The 12,552-nt window shown below is 59.2% G+C and overlaps 1 protein-coding gene across 1 annotated transcript in view; it reads right to left on the bottom strand.

The window, feature by feature from the left end:
- APOLTP (apolipoprotein lipid transfer particle homolog) overlaps positions 1–12,552 on the bottom strand; it is a 136,373-nt gene that overhangs the window by 27,552 nt on the left and 96,269 nt on the right. The window contains exons 46-52 of the mRNA XM_087417807.1: positions 10,353–10,519; positions 8,815–8,927; positions 8,102–8,183; positions 5,245–5,382; positions 3,504–3,666; positions 1,344–1,465; positions 609–749 (exon numbers count right to left, since the gene is read on the bottom strand). Of these exons, the coding sequence (XP_087273933.1) occupies positions 609–749; positions 1,344–1,465; positions 3,504–3,666; positions 5,245–5,382; positions 8,102–8,183; positions 8,815–8,927; positions 10,353–10,519 (926 nt within the window). The remainder of the gene's footprint in view (positions 1–608; positions 750–1,343; positions 1,466–3,503; positions 3,667–5,244; positions 5,383–8,101; positions 8,184–8,814; positions 8,928–10,352; positions 10,520–12,552) is intronic.

Raw genomic sequence — 12,552 nt, forward strand, 5'->3', positions numbered from 1 at the left:
GCTGACAAGCCACCTCCCCTGTGAGGCTCTCCCTGACTACCCCATCTAGAATAGTCTTCTCTATCTCAGCATCCTCTTCACTTTCTTCTTGGTGCTTATTGCAACTCTTACTTTTTTATTGACTCATTTGCTTGAATTTTGGACAGGGTCTTTTGCCTGTTCTGCCTGGCACACACTGGCCTACTATCTCTCATTTCACGGATGAAAACACTGCGGCTTAGAGACGGGCCGTGAGCTGCCCAAGGCCACCCAGCTAGATTGGGAGTCCAGTCCCCTGCTCCTATGCCCCCAGTGACTGACTAAATGACTGTATAAATGACGAAGCAGAGACGCTCGTAAACTGTCTCCCCCGTTAAAATGTGAGCTCTCGATGCAGGGACCATGTCTGTGCCTTGAACACTGCCTGGCATACAGCAAGTGCTTAATAAGGTACCGATGAAGGAACGAATGAAGGAAGGACCCCTGGGGTCCCAGGCTTCAGGACTGTGTGATTCAGAGAAGTCCTGTCGCTGCTGAACAAATACGATCTTCTTCCCCTGCACATGGCGCAGCCACACAGCTCACCCACCCCAGACCCCGGCACTGCCCCGCAGACGCTCCCCGCTCACCTGCTGGCTCTGCCTGCCGCCCCTGCTCTCGGCCAGGCCCCCGGCCTCGGCGCGCCCCCAGGAGAGGTTGAAGGGGTGAGCCAGGGCCAGGCTGGCGGCCAGCTCACCCCTCCCCAGCCGCAGGGAGGAGGAGACCACCACCTGGGGAGGGCACAGGTGAGCCAGAGGCCTCCCCCGAGAAGCCACCCCCTCCCCACCCAGCGCAGACGACCTTCTCCATCAAGGGCAGGGGTGAGAGGGCAGTGGCTCTGAGCACAAGATCCCAGCCCTGTGGTAGGCCTCGGAGAGCTTCAGCCCATTCTGCAGAAGCGGAAGTCGAGGCTTGGGGAGGAGCAGACAGGGACAAGTGTATGACAGAGACGGGACTGGGGGTGGGACACGTGGTGGCTGAGGACAGAGCCGCTGGAGGCATCCGTGGGTTCGAATCCGAGCCCTGCCTTCCACTAGCTCTGTGACTCTGGGCAAGTCACTGTACCTCTCTGAGCTTCAATTTCATCATCTGGAAATGGGGCTGACGTGCCTGGCACATGACAGGCCTTCAATGAGTGTCAGCCACTGGTGTTCCTGTTGTTCAGGTGCTGCTGGCACCCAGGTTCCTGCCCCACCCAGTGCCTTTCCCGCGCTCCCTTGGGGACCGGGCACAGCCAGGTGGCCTCATAAGGCTCCTCGGGCAGGGCAGGGCCCCGAGTGTCCCCTCAGGCTGCAGGGCGGTCTCCTTCCAGCTCCGACACCTACCTGGTCCTTGCCATCCCAGCCCATGACCAGGTCGCCACGGTGGCCGCGTCGCGAGCGCTCGGAGGATAGGCGGAGGTGGCAGTGTCGCGGCAGGGAGCCAGGCAGCGGGTGAGTGAGCTCCACTGGGCAGGGCACAGGGAGGGGTGGGCACGTGAGCTGAGGACGTCGGCTGCAGGCCGAGGGGGATCAAGGGGGCTCAGCTGACACGGCTACCAACTCGGGCGGCCATGAGAACTGGGGCCGGCCACCCCGGCCGCCATGAGAACAGAGCCAGGCTGGCCTGCTGGACGGTGACACCACGTAGAGGAGAGCCCAATGTCTCAGCGGAGGCTGTCCTAGATCAGCTGACGGCCAGCCAGCCCCCGAACAAGTGAGAGAGCCCGGCCAAGAGGAGCACCACCTACCCAAGCTGGGGCTGACCCCGGGGCGGGAGTAAGAGCAGGAGAACTGCCCGGCTGACCCGCAGGCTCACGGGCAGTGACGAACGCTGACTGGTGTAAGCCATGCGTTTCGGGACGTTTGTTACACAGCAGTAGCTGACTGATACACCCCCCACCCAACAGCCTGTTTCACTCTCCAGTCCCTCCCGCTCGCGGGCTACCCAGGCCCCTGTGAATGGCCCCTACCCACCTGGGGCCACAGTCAGCTGTCCTGTGCTGTCATTCCATCTTGGGGTGTGACACAGGGGCACCCCCAGAGCCTCGCAGCAGACAGTCTCTCTGCCCTGGACTTTCCTCCCTCATCCCCTGGCTGAGTCCAGCAGCCCTGACCTCCTGCAGCCCTTGACCCCATCTTGTGAGGCCACAACTGGTCTCGCCTTCCCAGACCCCCGAGCAGGAGGTCACCTGAGACCTCGGTGCAGACCACGGCCTCCAGGGCGACCTCTGAGCTCTCTGGAAGGGCTGCCGCCTGTCCCTGGACAGGCTCCCAGGAGCTGTGCCCGGAGACGGTGACACTAACTGGTTCTCGAGGCACCGTCCAGTCATCAGTGCAGGGAACACTGGCCACCTCCCTGCGCCCCCCCAGAGCCGCACCCCTCATCCCCGCCACCCTCTGAACTGCCAGCTCCACACTCTGCAGCCACAGAGCAGGGTCCTTGGGCTGCCCAGCCCCACGGGGCCGCTGAGTGTGCACATGCATGCACACACACACACGCACATGTACATGCACGCGCGCTCACACACACGCGCACACGCACACATGCACACACACACACACACTGCCTTTGTGCGCTGAGGATCCACACAGTTCCTCTGCCTCGCCAGGCACACACGTGGCAGCCAGGGCTCTGGGGAATGCCATCGGGCCACCCAGCAAGCCATGCCTGGGGGTGGGGACTGCACTGTGTCCCCACTCGGCAGGTCGGGCTCTGCTCCACGTCAGGGGCCCCTCACACAGAACCTGACACTCCGTGTGGCTGCACAGCCCCTTCCAGGGGGCCTGGTTCCCAGAGGACCCCGGGGGTCACAGGTGCCATCACTGGGCTGCTGTGGGAGGCTCCACGGGACAGCACTCACCTCCCTGCCCACCTTCAGTTGTCCACCTCAGCTCCGAAACCCCCTGGGGAGTGGCCACACCCTCCCCACCCTGACCCCTTCTTCCTCTCTCACCACACTCAGGATAGAACCTCAGCTCCTCATCCGGGCTGAGACCCTGCGTGACCTGGATCCCCCAAGTCACCACCTCCTCTCTTCTGTCCCTCCCTTCACTCCACTCCAGCCACGCTGGCCTCACTGCTGTCGCTCCAGAACAAGCTTATTCCCACCGCAGGGCCTTTGCACCTGCTGTTCCTCCTGCCTGCAATGCCTGTCCTCAGATCTTCGCTATGGCCAGCTCCTTCTTGTCACTCAGGGCTCAGCTTGAATGTCACCTCCTCAGACAAGCCCTCCTAGACCACCCCACCTAAAGGAGCCCCACACCCCCAGATCAAACCCTGTTTTCACAGTACTTCTCACTCTTGGAAACGCTCTGAGGTTATTTAGTTCACACGCATGTCCCTGCTCACTGCCTGTCTCCCCGAGGGCAGGGACCTCGGCCGTCTTATTTCCCGACGGATCCCCAGTGCCTGGAACAGCGCCTGGAGAGGCAGGTGCTCAATGATGGTTGGCTGAGTGAGTGCATGAGTGAAGGGGCCCCTGCCAGGGCCTCTCGGACACTCACGCCGCAGGCCGAGGGTCCCGGTGGGCTTGGGGAAGGGCCCAGAGAGGCTCCCGTTGAGGGCCACCTCCTGGCCGTCCCACAGCACCGTCTGGTGCAGGACGCGGGTGTCACGGGCTCGCTCGTACAGGGTCTGCAGGACCAGTTCCCTGGGCAGGGCACTGAGCTGGAAGAGAAGACGGAGCCGGGTCACTGGGGGAGCGGCCCACGGCCCTGCCTGGGGTAGGAAAGGAGAGAAGCTTCCAGAAGAGGAGAGACAAGGAACGTCGTGGAGCACTAACAGCTGACAGGGCTGTTAGTACATCAGGGGTCAAAAATCCCGATGCTCCCTAGGGAGGGGCAGACGAGAGAAGGAGGGAGCACAGGCGGGGAGTGTGACAGAGACTGCGCGACCCGGAAAGAGGACGGCCGCCCTCAGCTCCACTGCCAAGCTCTGTGGCCTTGGGCCAGTTTCCTGACCTCTCTGAGCCTCAGCCTCCTCGTCTATTAATTGCAGAAGCGTAACAGTGCCGACCTCCGCGGGATCACGCGAGCGCCGTGCTCAGCCCGGGCTGGACCCGCCGCGGTGGGTGGTGGGATTTATCAACCATTAGTGAGCAGGTCTGACGCTCCGGGCCCCGCGCTGAGCGCTGGGGCACAGGATAACCGAGACTGGCCTGGCCCTTCAGGGCTCCCAGGCTGGTGGGGAGATGGTCACAGAGACAGAAAATGATGGTACCAGGTGACAGGGCAGCCACAAAAGATATTCAAGGGACAAAGGAACACAGGGGAAGAAGTGGGTGGACAAGGCAGGGAAGGGCATTCTAGGCAGAAGGAACAGCCTGTGCAAAGGCTCAGAGAAGGGCACTCTCCGTGCTGATGGTGCCACAGCTGGAGGGTGGCCCCAGGACACTGCAGGGGGACCACTGGGGGGAGGAGGGAATTTACTCTGAAATGTCTCTAAAACCCATCACTACAGGCCCCCTGCTCACTATGGTGGCTTCTTCACCAGTGCCTCTGCTGCCCCCTGTAGGTCCCTCCCCACACAGCAGCCGGAGGGATCTGAAATCATCATTTGGATCATGTCCTCAAAGGCTTCCAATTCCAGAGAGAAGAAAATCCAAACTCCTCCCTGTGGCCTGATCTGCCCTGCATGATTGGACCCCCACTACCTCCTGCCGTTCTCTCCTCACCCACTCTGCTCCAGCCCCGTGGCCAGTCCTCCAACATGCCAAATTCATTCCTGCCCCAGGCCCTTTGCACATGTTGTTCTCTCTGCCTGGAGCGCCTACCACCAGATTTTCAAATGTCTGGCACCTGCTTGTCATCTGGGGTTAGTGCAAATGTCACCTCCTCAGTGGGGCCTTTCCTGGCCATCTAATCTGAATAGTTCCTCACTCATTTCCTCTCACATCACCTCATTTTGTTTTCTCTGTAGTATGTATCACCGTCTGGTATACTGTCTTATTTATTTATGTGATTTTTTTTTTTTTTTGGTCAATCTCTCCACTAGACTGTACACTTGATGAGAGGAAGGACTCCTCAGTCCTGTTCTAGGCGATCTCCTCAGCTTCTAGAATAGTGTCTGGCACCTAGATGGATGGAAGGAAGGAAGCATATCGAGACAGCTGAGAGTCCATTCCAGCAAACTCTGCCCACTTCCCAGCCCTGCCTGCATTGGGTCCTCCCGGGAACCAGGAGGCTTCTCTCCAAGGGCTGCCCTTCTCTCCAAGGGCTGCCCTGGCCCTGGCCGTCCTCCACGCACCTGGGGGAAGGTCTGTTCCAGCTTGACGACGTTGCTGAGCCTGGTCTTAGCAGCCACCTGCCTGGTGCCAACGTGGAAATGATGCTCATCCACCACCAAGGAAAACGCGCTCTCCGCCTCCCCCTCCGAGGACCATAGCTGGGTCAGAAGAAAAGCAAGTGAGAGATCTCCTCAGCCAGTCTCTGACGGAACATTCAGGAAGATGCTGGCTCCAGGCTGTGGCTCTGCTTCCCGAAGCCCCAGGCCCAAGAGACCCACCGCTTCCTGGACTGGATGAACTCCAATGAACTGAGGGTCCCGAGCCTCAGTTTAGGCCACTAGGTGTGGCCATGCCAACAATCTCCCCACGCCCTTCCTGCTGTAACAAGGACTTGAAGATAGCGACTGGCCTGGGGCCGGCAGGCAGGAATTCTAGTTGTGGTGCCACGTAGGCAGCAGGGCAGCAGCTCAGAGGACGAGGCACAGGCCAGGGCTCTGGTTCTGCCTCCACCATGCAGGGGTGAACGACTTCTAGCTAGTTCCTTACTCCCTGAGCCTCAGTGTTCTAACCCGATAAATGGGGATAATGATGCCTGCTTTATTAATGTGCCGCTAAGAAAACTGTAGGAAAGCACGCGCTAACTCCCAGCCCAGCCGAGCAGCAGAATCACGTAGGGCACTTGCTAAAAGTATAGATTCTGGGGCCCCACCTGAGACCCGTAAAAACAGAACCCCCAGGAACAGGGTCGAGAACTGGTATTTTTACGAGCTCCTCAGAAGCGTTGTTACCTTGGTGGTGCCCCTGTCAAAAACGTTCAACCCGAATTTCATCTTGAACAAACAATCTGACAAATCCAAACGGAGGATTTTTGCAAAACAACTGCCTGGACACTGCAAGACGGTCAACGCGGGAGTTTTTCTGGAAGGCGGTTAATGACAATGAAATGTTTAGGGGGACAAGTATCAATATCTGCAACTTATTTTGAAATGCATCAAAAATTAAGACGGATGGAGAGCTAGGCGATAAAGCAGGTGGAGTGAAACTTGAATGAGAAAATCCAGGTGACAGGTACGTGGCTGTTCACTATAAAATTGTTTTAATCAAGTTTTATTGGCACACGGCCACGGCCATGTATTTACATATTGGCGTGACTGCTCTTTTGTTACAAGGGCAGAGTTGAGTCTGCAACAGAGACGTATTGGGCGTAAAGGCTGAGCTATTTACTATCTGACTCTCTACAGGAAAAGCTGGCAGACCTCTGTTCTAGATTAAGAAACCAATCTAAGCACCCAGGGTGATCCCGGAGTGCATCCTGGATTTACGACCAACAGAACAGCTCGAAAGAACATTACTGGGACAACTGGGAAACGTTATTATGGACTGTAAACTAGATAATAGTATTACATCACATGTTCAATTTCCTGAATTCTGTAATGATATGATGTTATATAAGAAATTACCTCGTTATAGGAAACACTCGCTTAAGTATTTAGGAGTAAAGAGGGATGACATTTCCAGAAGCGTCTCTAAATCAACTCTCAATGATGCAGAAAAAAGTGTGTGTGTGTGTGTGTGACTACACATGTGTATAACATGTATAGGTATAAATAGAAAGATGTAGCAAGATACTAACAACTGCTCATTGTCCTACAGTAACTTTTCCATAGGTTGGAAATTACTTGAAATAAGAATGGGGGGTGGCCGGCCCCGTGGCTTAGTGGTTAAGTGCGTGCTCCGCTACTGGAGGCCCGGGTTCGGATCCCGGCGTGCACCAACGCACCGCTTGTCCGGCCATGCTGAGGCCGCGTCCCACATACAGCAACTAGAAGGATGTGCAGCTATGACATACAACTATCTACTGGGGCTTTGGGGGAAAAAAAGGAGGAGGATTGGCAATAGATGTTAGCTCAGGGCCAGTCTTCCTCAGCAAAAAGAGGAGGATTGGCATGGATGTTAGCTCAGGGCTGATCTCCCTCACAAAAAAAAAAAAAAAGAATTAGGGGAAAACTGAGCGGCTCCCTAAACGACTGTGCAGTTGCAGCAAGCTTGGGGAGCAGGGAAATCGTGTATGAATGTGCCGTGCAGGGCCTGGCGCACAGGAGGGCTCTATAAACACAGGCGGCCTGGGCCAGGGCAGGCTGGTGGGATAGCAAAGTGACCAGTCGGCAAGTGCCGTCGCTCACTCACACAGTCATTCACTCATTCACTCATTCTTTCACTGAGCACCTACTGTGTGTGGGACCCTATGTCAGGCGCTGGGCCCCCCTCCAGGAGCTCCTGATTTGGGGAAGAGGGCCAGACAGGGAAACAGACACTGGAAGCACAGAGGGCGCGGACCCTGGCCTGGGTCTCATGGGCCCTCCTGTCTACCCCAGGACCCCCACATGCCACACACAGTGCAGACACATGCCCGAGGGGGTGGTCAGAACCCCAATCCTGGGGGTTCCAGAAGCCAGGTGGGAGCAGGAATGGCAGGAAGCCACGCGGGGACCCCGGCCATAGGCAGGCAGCTGCAACACCTGGGAGGTGGCGCTGGCTCAGCTCCCAGGCCTGCGTCATCCGATCCAGCTGCCGGGAACGAGCCAGGCGGGCGAGGCGGCGCCAGGCACGGGGCGGGCAGGCCTGGCCCGGCTCCTGAGGGTCTCGTGGGCCCGGCTGGGGGCTGCGGGGCTGGCCCGGGAATGTAAACCTGGGCATGTTTGGGAAAGATGGAGCCGGGGGGTTTCCGAGGGTGGCCCTCTGGGGCCTGCAGCAGGCCCGCGTGCGGACAGATGTGCATGTGTTAATGCTCCCCAGCGGGGCCCAGCCTGCGTGCCCCTCCCGCCTCGGGAAGGGCATCTGGAACCAGTCAGGGGCTCGGCGGCCGGGCAGGCTTACCTTGGCGGAGGCCGAGGCTCTGCTGGGGCAGCGGCCCAGGAGGGCAGGGAGGCGATGCCAGCCCGATAGCTGCAGCTCTTTGCTGGAAGGAAGGAAAGAGAACACCTGAGGCCTGGCATGAGGGCACCCTGTGCAGGGCCCCCACGGCTGGGCCCAGGAACAAGTCAACCTCCCCAGCAGAGGGTCAGAGATCCACGAACACAACGGGAGCCCGATGAAGGGCCACAGACACGCCCCGAGGCCTGAGGGCCATGTGGTGTAGTGGCCCCAAGTGAGAACCACTGGTCTCCACCGTTAACCAGTGGCTTACTCATCTCCCTCAGGGACCCGGTGTGAGTGCCAGAGCCTGGCTGGTGGCCCCCCTGACTTCATATACGTGTAAGACCACCGAGCTCTGGGCTAGGCACCCACTAGGTCTGCAAACTGAAGAGCTGTAATAATAATATGTATTTGAGGCCTGGGGTGCATCTAGTTTGTGAAACCAAGGACTCCTCATCCATGTCCTGCCCACCTAGAGGTCAAGGTTATTTGATTAGCTGTGTGACCTTGGGCAAGTCACTTGGCCTCTCTGAGCCTCTCTTTCCACATCTGTGCAGTGGCCTGTGGAGAGGATTCAAGGAGGCGCTGGGGGTCAGGGGTCAGGTGTTGGCACCCAGTAGGTGCACAGCTGATGGCTCCCTCACCCATTCCTCTCCTCTCAGGGGCCCCCTCACCTGAGCGCCCGGTTCCGGCCCCGGACGTCGAGCACCAGGCTGGCTTGAGAATCACAGGTCAGCTGGAAAGAGGAGCTCATCTCCTCCCCTGCCCAGAGCTCCCGGAGCACGAGCTGAGGAGGGAGGGGGCGCAGGCTGCGAGGCGTGGGGAGGGCAGGGGGCCTGAGGACCCTCACCCTCAGCAGCGCCAGCACAGCCCCGCACCCAGCCCGGCACGGTGTGGCAGATGCCCAGCAGGCCCGGCCCCTCTAACACCCCCTTGGACGGTGGGGACCGGTGGGCAGGGCCTGGGTCTGCTCCCTCCTTGCAGCCCAGGGTGGCAGCGCCAGCCGCAGCCCCCAGTGCAGACCTGCACCCCGGACATCACAGAGAAGGGGCCCCCGCAGATCTCCCCCCACCCGGCCCCAGGAAGAGGGGTTTCGATGAAGTCGGGGAGAAAGGGAAGCTGGTCCGCTCAGTGTGGGGTGCAGAGACACAGATCCTCTGCACGAGGGGTGTCACCGTGGTCCCCCGGGCCCCGGGAACCGCCTCTCCTCCCACGGCAGAGTGCAGCGGGGGCAGGGGCATCGCTGGGGCATCTGAAACAGGAGGACGTGACAGAGGCTTTGACGCCTGGCTCCGGAACATGCTCTGTGACCTGGGGGGGTGCGGAGGGCCCAGCCAGGCACGGCGAGTCACACCAAGTGACAGGGGCCAGGGAATGGCCACAGGGGGCCGCAGAGGGTTCCCCGTCTCAGAGGTGGGAGGGCATCGCAGGGAAGGGCCTGGTGCCAAGCCTGAGTCCCTATTTTGCTGCCTACTTGCTACGTGACCTTGGGCAAGTCACCTACACTGTCCCATGAGACCCAGAGATGACGATGATGACGGTGAGGATGACCGTCGTCACCATCACAGCAGCACCTGCTTCTAAAGCGTCTACTCCATCCGACGCCGTCCAAGGTGCGGAGCTGGTGTTAACTCATCCCATCCTCACACACTCACGTTACCAGCGCAGTTATTACCCCCAGTTCCCAGACGAGGAGACCAAGGGAACAGAGAGGCCAAGGGATTGGCCCAAGGCCACACAGCCAGCACGTGGCCGAGCTGCGATCTGACCTCCAGAGATGGAATTCATAAGACCGGGGCCGCCCTGCCTCTCCCTGCGGTGTTAGGAGGAGGAAACCAGTCAAGGCATAGAAAACCCTCAGAACGGTGCAGGGCACACTGCAGGCGCTCCACAGGGGGAAGCCGCGCTTTGATTCTGATTAAAGAGGGGAAGACAGAAGGGACGCAGGACCAGGAGGCGGAACACGGGGCTGTGGGAGGCCAGTCCACAGCAGCCCCACGGCTGGGACTAGAGGTTGCTCAGCAGACGCCGGTTACCACTGTTAGTATTATTAATAAGGCTTTTACAAACTGTAAAGTGCTGGAGAGACACGAAGCAAGACATCCCCGTCAATCGTGCACACAGTGCGTCCTCTGCACAGCGGGAGCTGGATGGGAGTTGCCGGAATTAGGAGGGAGCCTGCCCCTGCCCGGGCTGGCCCGTCCATCCTCACCTGGCTGGTGAAGGGCAGGCCCAGCCTCCGGAGAGCCAGTGCCGTGTGGCTGGCGTTCACCACCAGCTCCAGAGTGCCGTTCAGCGGCTGGGCCACCAGGGCTGCCATGTCCACGCGGACCCCACTGTCCCCGTCATGGAGGGCCACACTGGCCCAGGTCTGGATCTCTAGAGGCAGAAAATGGCACAGGCTGCTGGGGACTCGAGTTCACCTCCATTCCCAGCTCAGGGACGCACCAGAGACTGTGGGAGGGGCCCTGCCCTGAGGACGCCAGTGGGATGGACCCTGGGCAAGCCCTTCCCCTCGCTGAGCCCCAGTGACATCATCTGTTAGGAGGCCTCCGCCCATCCCTGGCCAGCTCCTTCTCTCATTGGGGTCACTGCTGAAATGACCCCTCCTCCGAGAAGCCTCCCCTGATTGCCCATCCAAACTCCCAACCTTTCCTGCTCTTTCCCCAGCCAGAATATCCGCCCTGTGGGGGCAGGGCCTTTACTCAGTTTTGTTCCCTGAGATGTCCCCAGAGCCTAGCACAGCTCCTGGCACACAGCAGGCGTCCAGTCCTTGCTGAGGGAATGAACGAATGAATGAAGGCTTCTCTCCAGGGTCCATCAAATATCAAAGCAATGTCAAATCACACTGACCTGCAGCCCACTTGGCCCGGGCTGGAGTGTCCCCGCCCCTCCCACCCCATGCTGGGGCATGCCTTCCAGGCCCCCGCCTCCAGGCTGGACACACCTCATCTGGAGGGGAGTTGCCAGTCTCCTGGAAGGAGACTCCAGGCTCTGGAACCTCACGGTCAGGGGTTCATTCTTATTATTCTTTGACTTAAACGCCTCCTGCTACAGTTAGGACACGGTCCCCAGAGGCAACGGATGAAGCCCAGCCCGCAGTAGAGGCTGGGTTCCTGGGGGTGCAGCTCACTGCTCCGGCCCCATCACCTGCCGGCTGGGCCCGGCAGGGCGGGCAGTGCCCCTGGGCAGACCTGGACGAGCCTGCAGCTCTGAGCCTCGATTTCCTCATCTATAAAGTGGGCACAGTCCGCCCACCTCGAGGGACGTCGCCAAGACTAACTGCATAACACACCCGAGAACACTGCCTGTGAGGCACACAGTGGGTCTCAGGAATGTTCGTTTCCTTCCTTCATTATGCGATGGTGGGAGGGGACACGGTCCCCATGCCCGGGAGGCTCCCCACTGTCAGGGATGCCAGGGATGTTGACGCCAGGCAGAAGGCGTCCCCTGAGGGGCTGGAACAGCAATGTGGGAAGTGAGAGGTCACCCTGCTGGAGGCGACCACACCAGGCCTCCCGGAGTCAGGAACCGGGGCAGAAGGGACAACGCCATCCTGGAATGACCGTCCCATCACTTACCCACCACGTCCCCAACAACCCCTTTCTCAGAGCGGTCCCTGAGGTCAGCTCACACTGAGACAGCCCCCTGTCTGATCAGGTCCCTGCTGACCCCACAGCAGGCTGAGGGCCGAGGATGGAAAAATCAGGCCAGGAGAAGATGACCCATGGGACTGGGGAGCCACCTAGGGGTCCTGATCTCTGCATTCTCCATAGGGGTCAAAGGGGGGCTCTGGAGTCACACGGCCCAGGTTCAAGACCTGACTTTATCCTTAACCAGCTGTGTGGCCTGGAACACGTGACTCAATGTCTCTGAGCTTCCATTCCTCCCCTGCAGAATGGGGTGGTATTACTAACCCCCACCTCATACGTTCATGCAGTCATTCAATAGCTGTTTAATTGAACACCTACTCTATGCCGCTCCACAAAACTGACACACAAAAATTGTCCCTGCCCTCGTGGAGTGTACATTCCATGTGGGGTGGGGAGAAGACAGGCGTTGAGAAATACAGATACTGGATAACTAAGTTACACCGTACCTTAGAATGACAAAGCAGGAAGAGGGAATGGGGGAGCCAGAGAGAGGTGGGGGTGCAAATAAGCAGTGTGGGCAGGAAAGGCCTCACTGAGGGGATGACATTGGAAAAATACCAAGAAAGAGGTGAGGGAGCCAGCCAAGCAGATATGTAGGGGAATAGCATTCCAGGCAGAGGGAACAGCCTGTGCAAAGGTCCTGAGGCAGGAGCAAGCCCAATGTGTCTGAAGAACAGCAAGGAGTGGAAGGAGCAGGGGTGGGAAGATGAGGTCAGAGAGGGGAGGGTGTGGATCCTGAGGGCTCAGAGGCCCCGCTAC

This window comes from Ceratotherium simum, chromosome 26 (genome assembly GCF_057802395.1).
Source record: "Ceratotherium simum simum isolate JZ-2026a chromosome 26, ASM5780239v1, whole genome shotgun sequence".
NCBI lineage: Eukaryota > Metazoa > Chordata > Mammalia > Perissodactyla > Rhinocerotidae > Ceratotherium > Ceratotherium simum.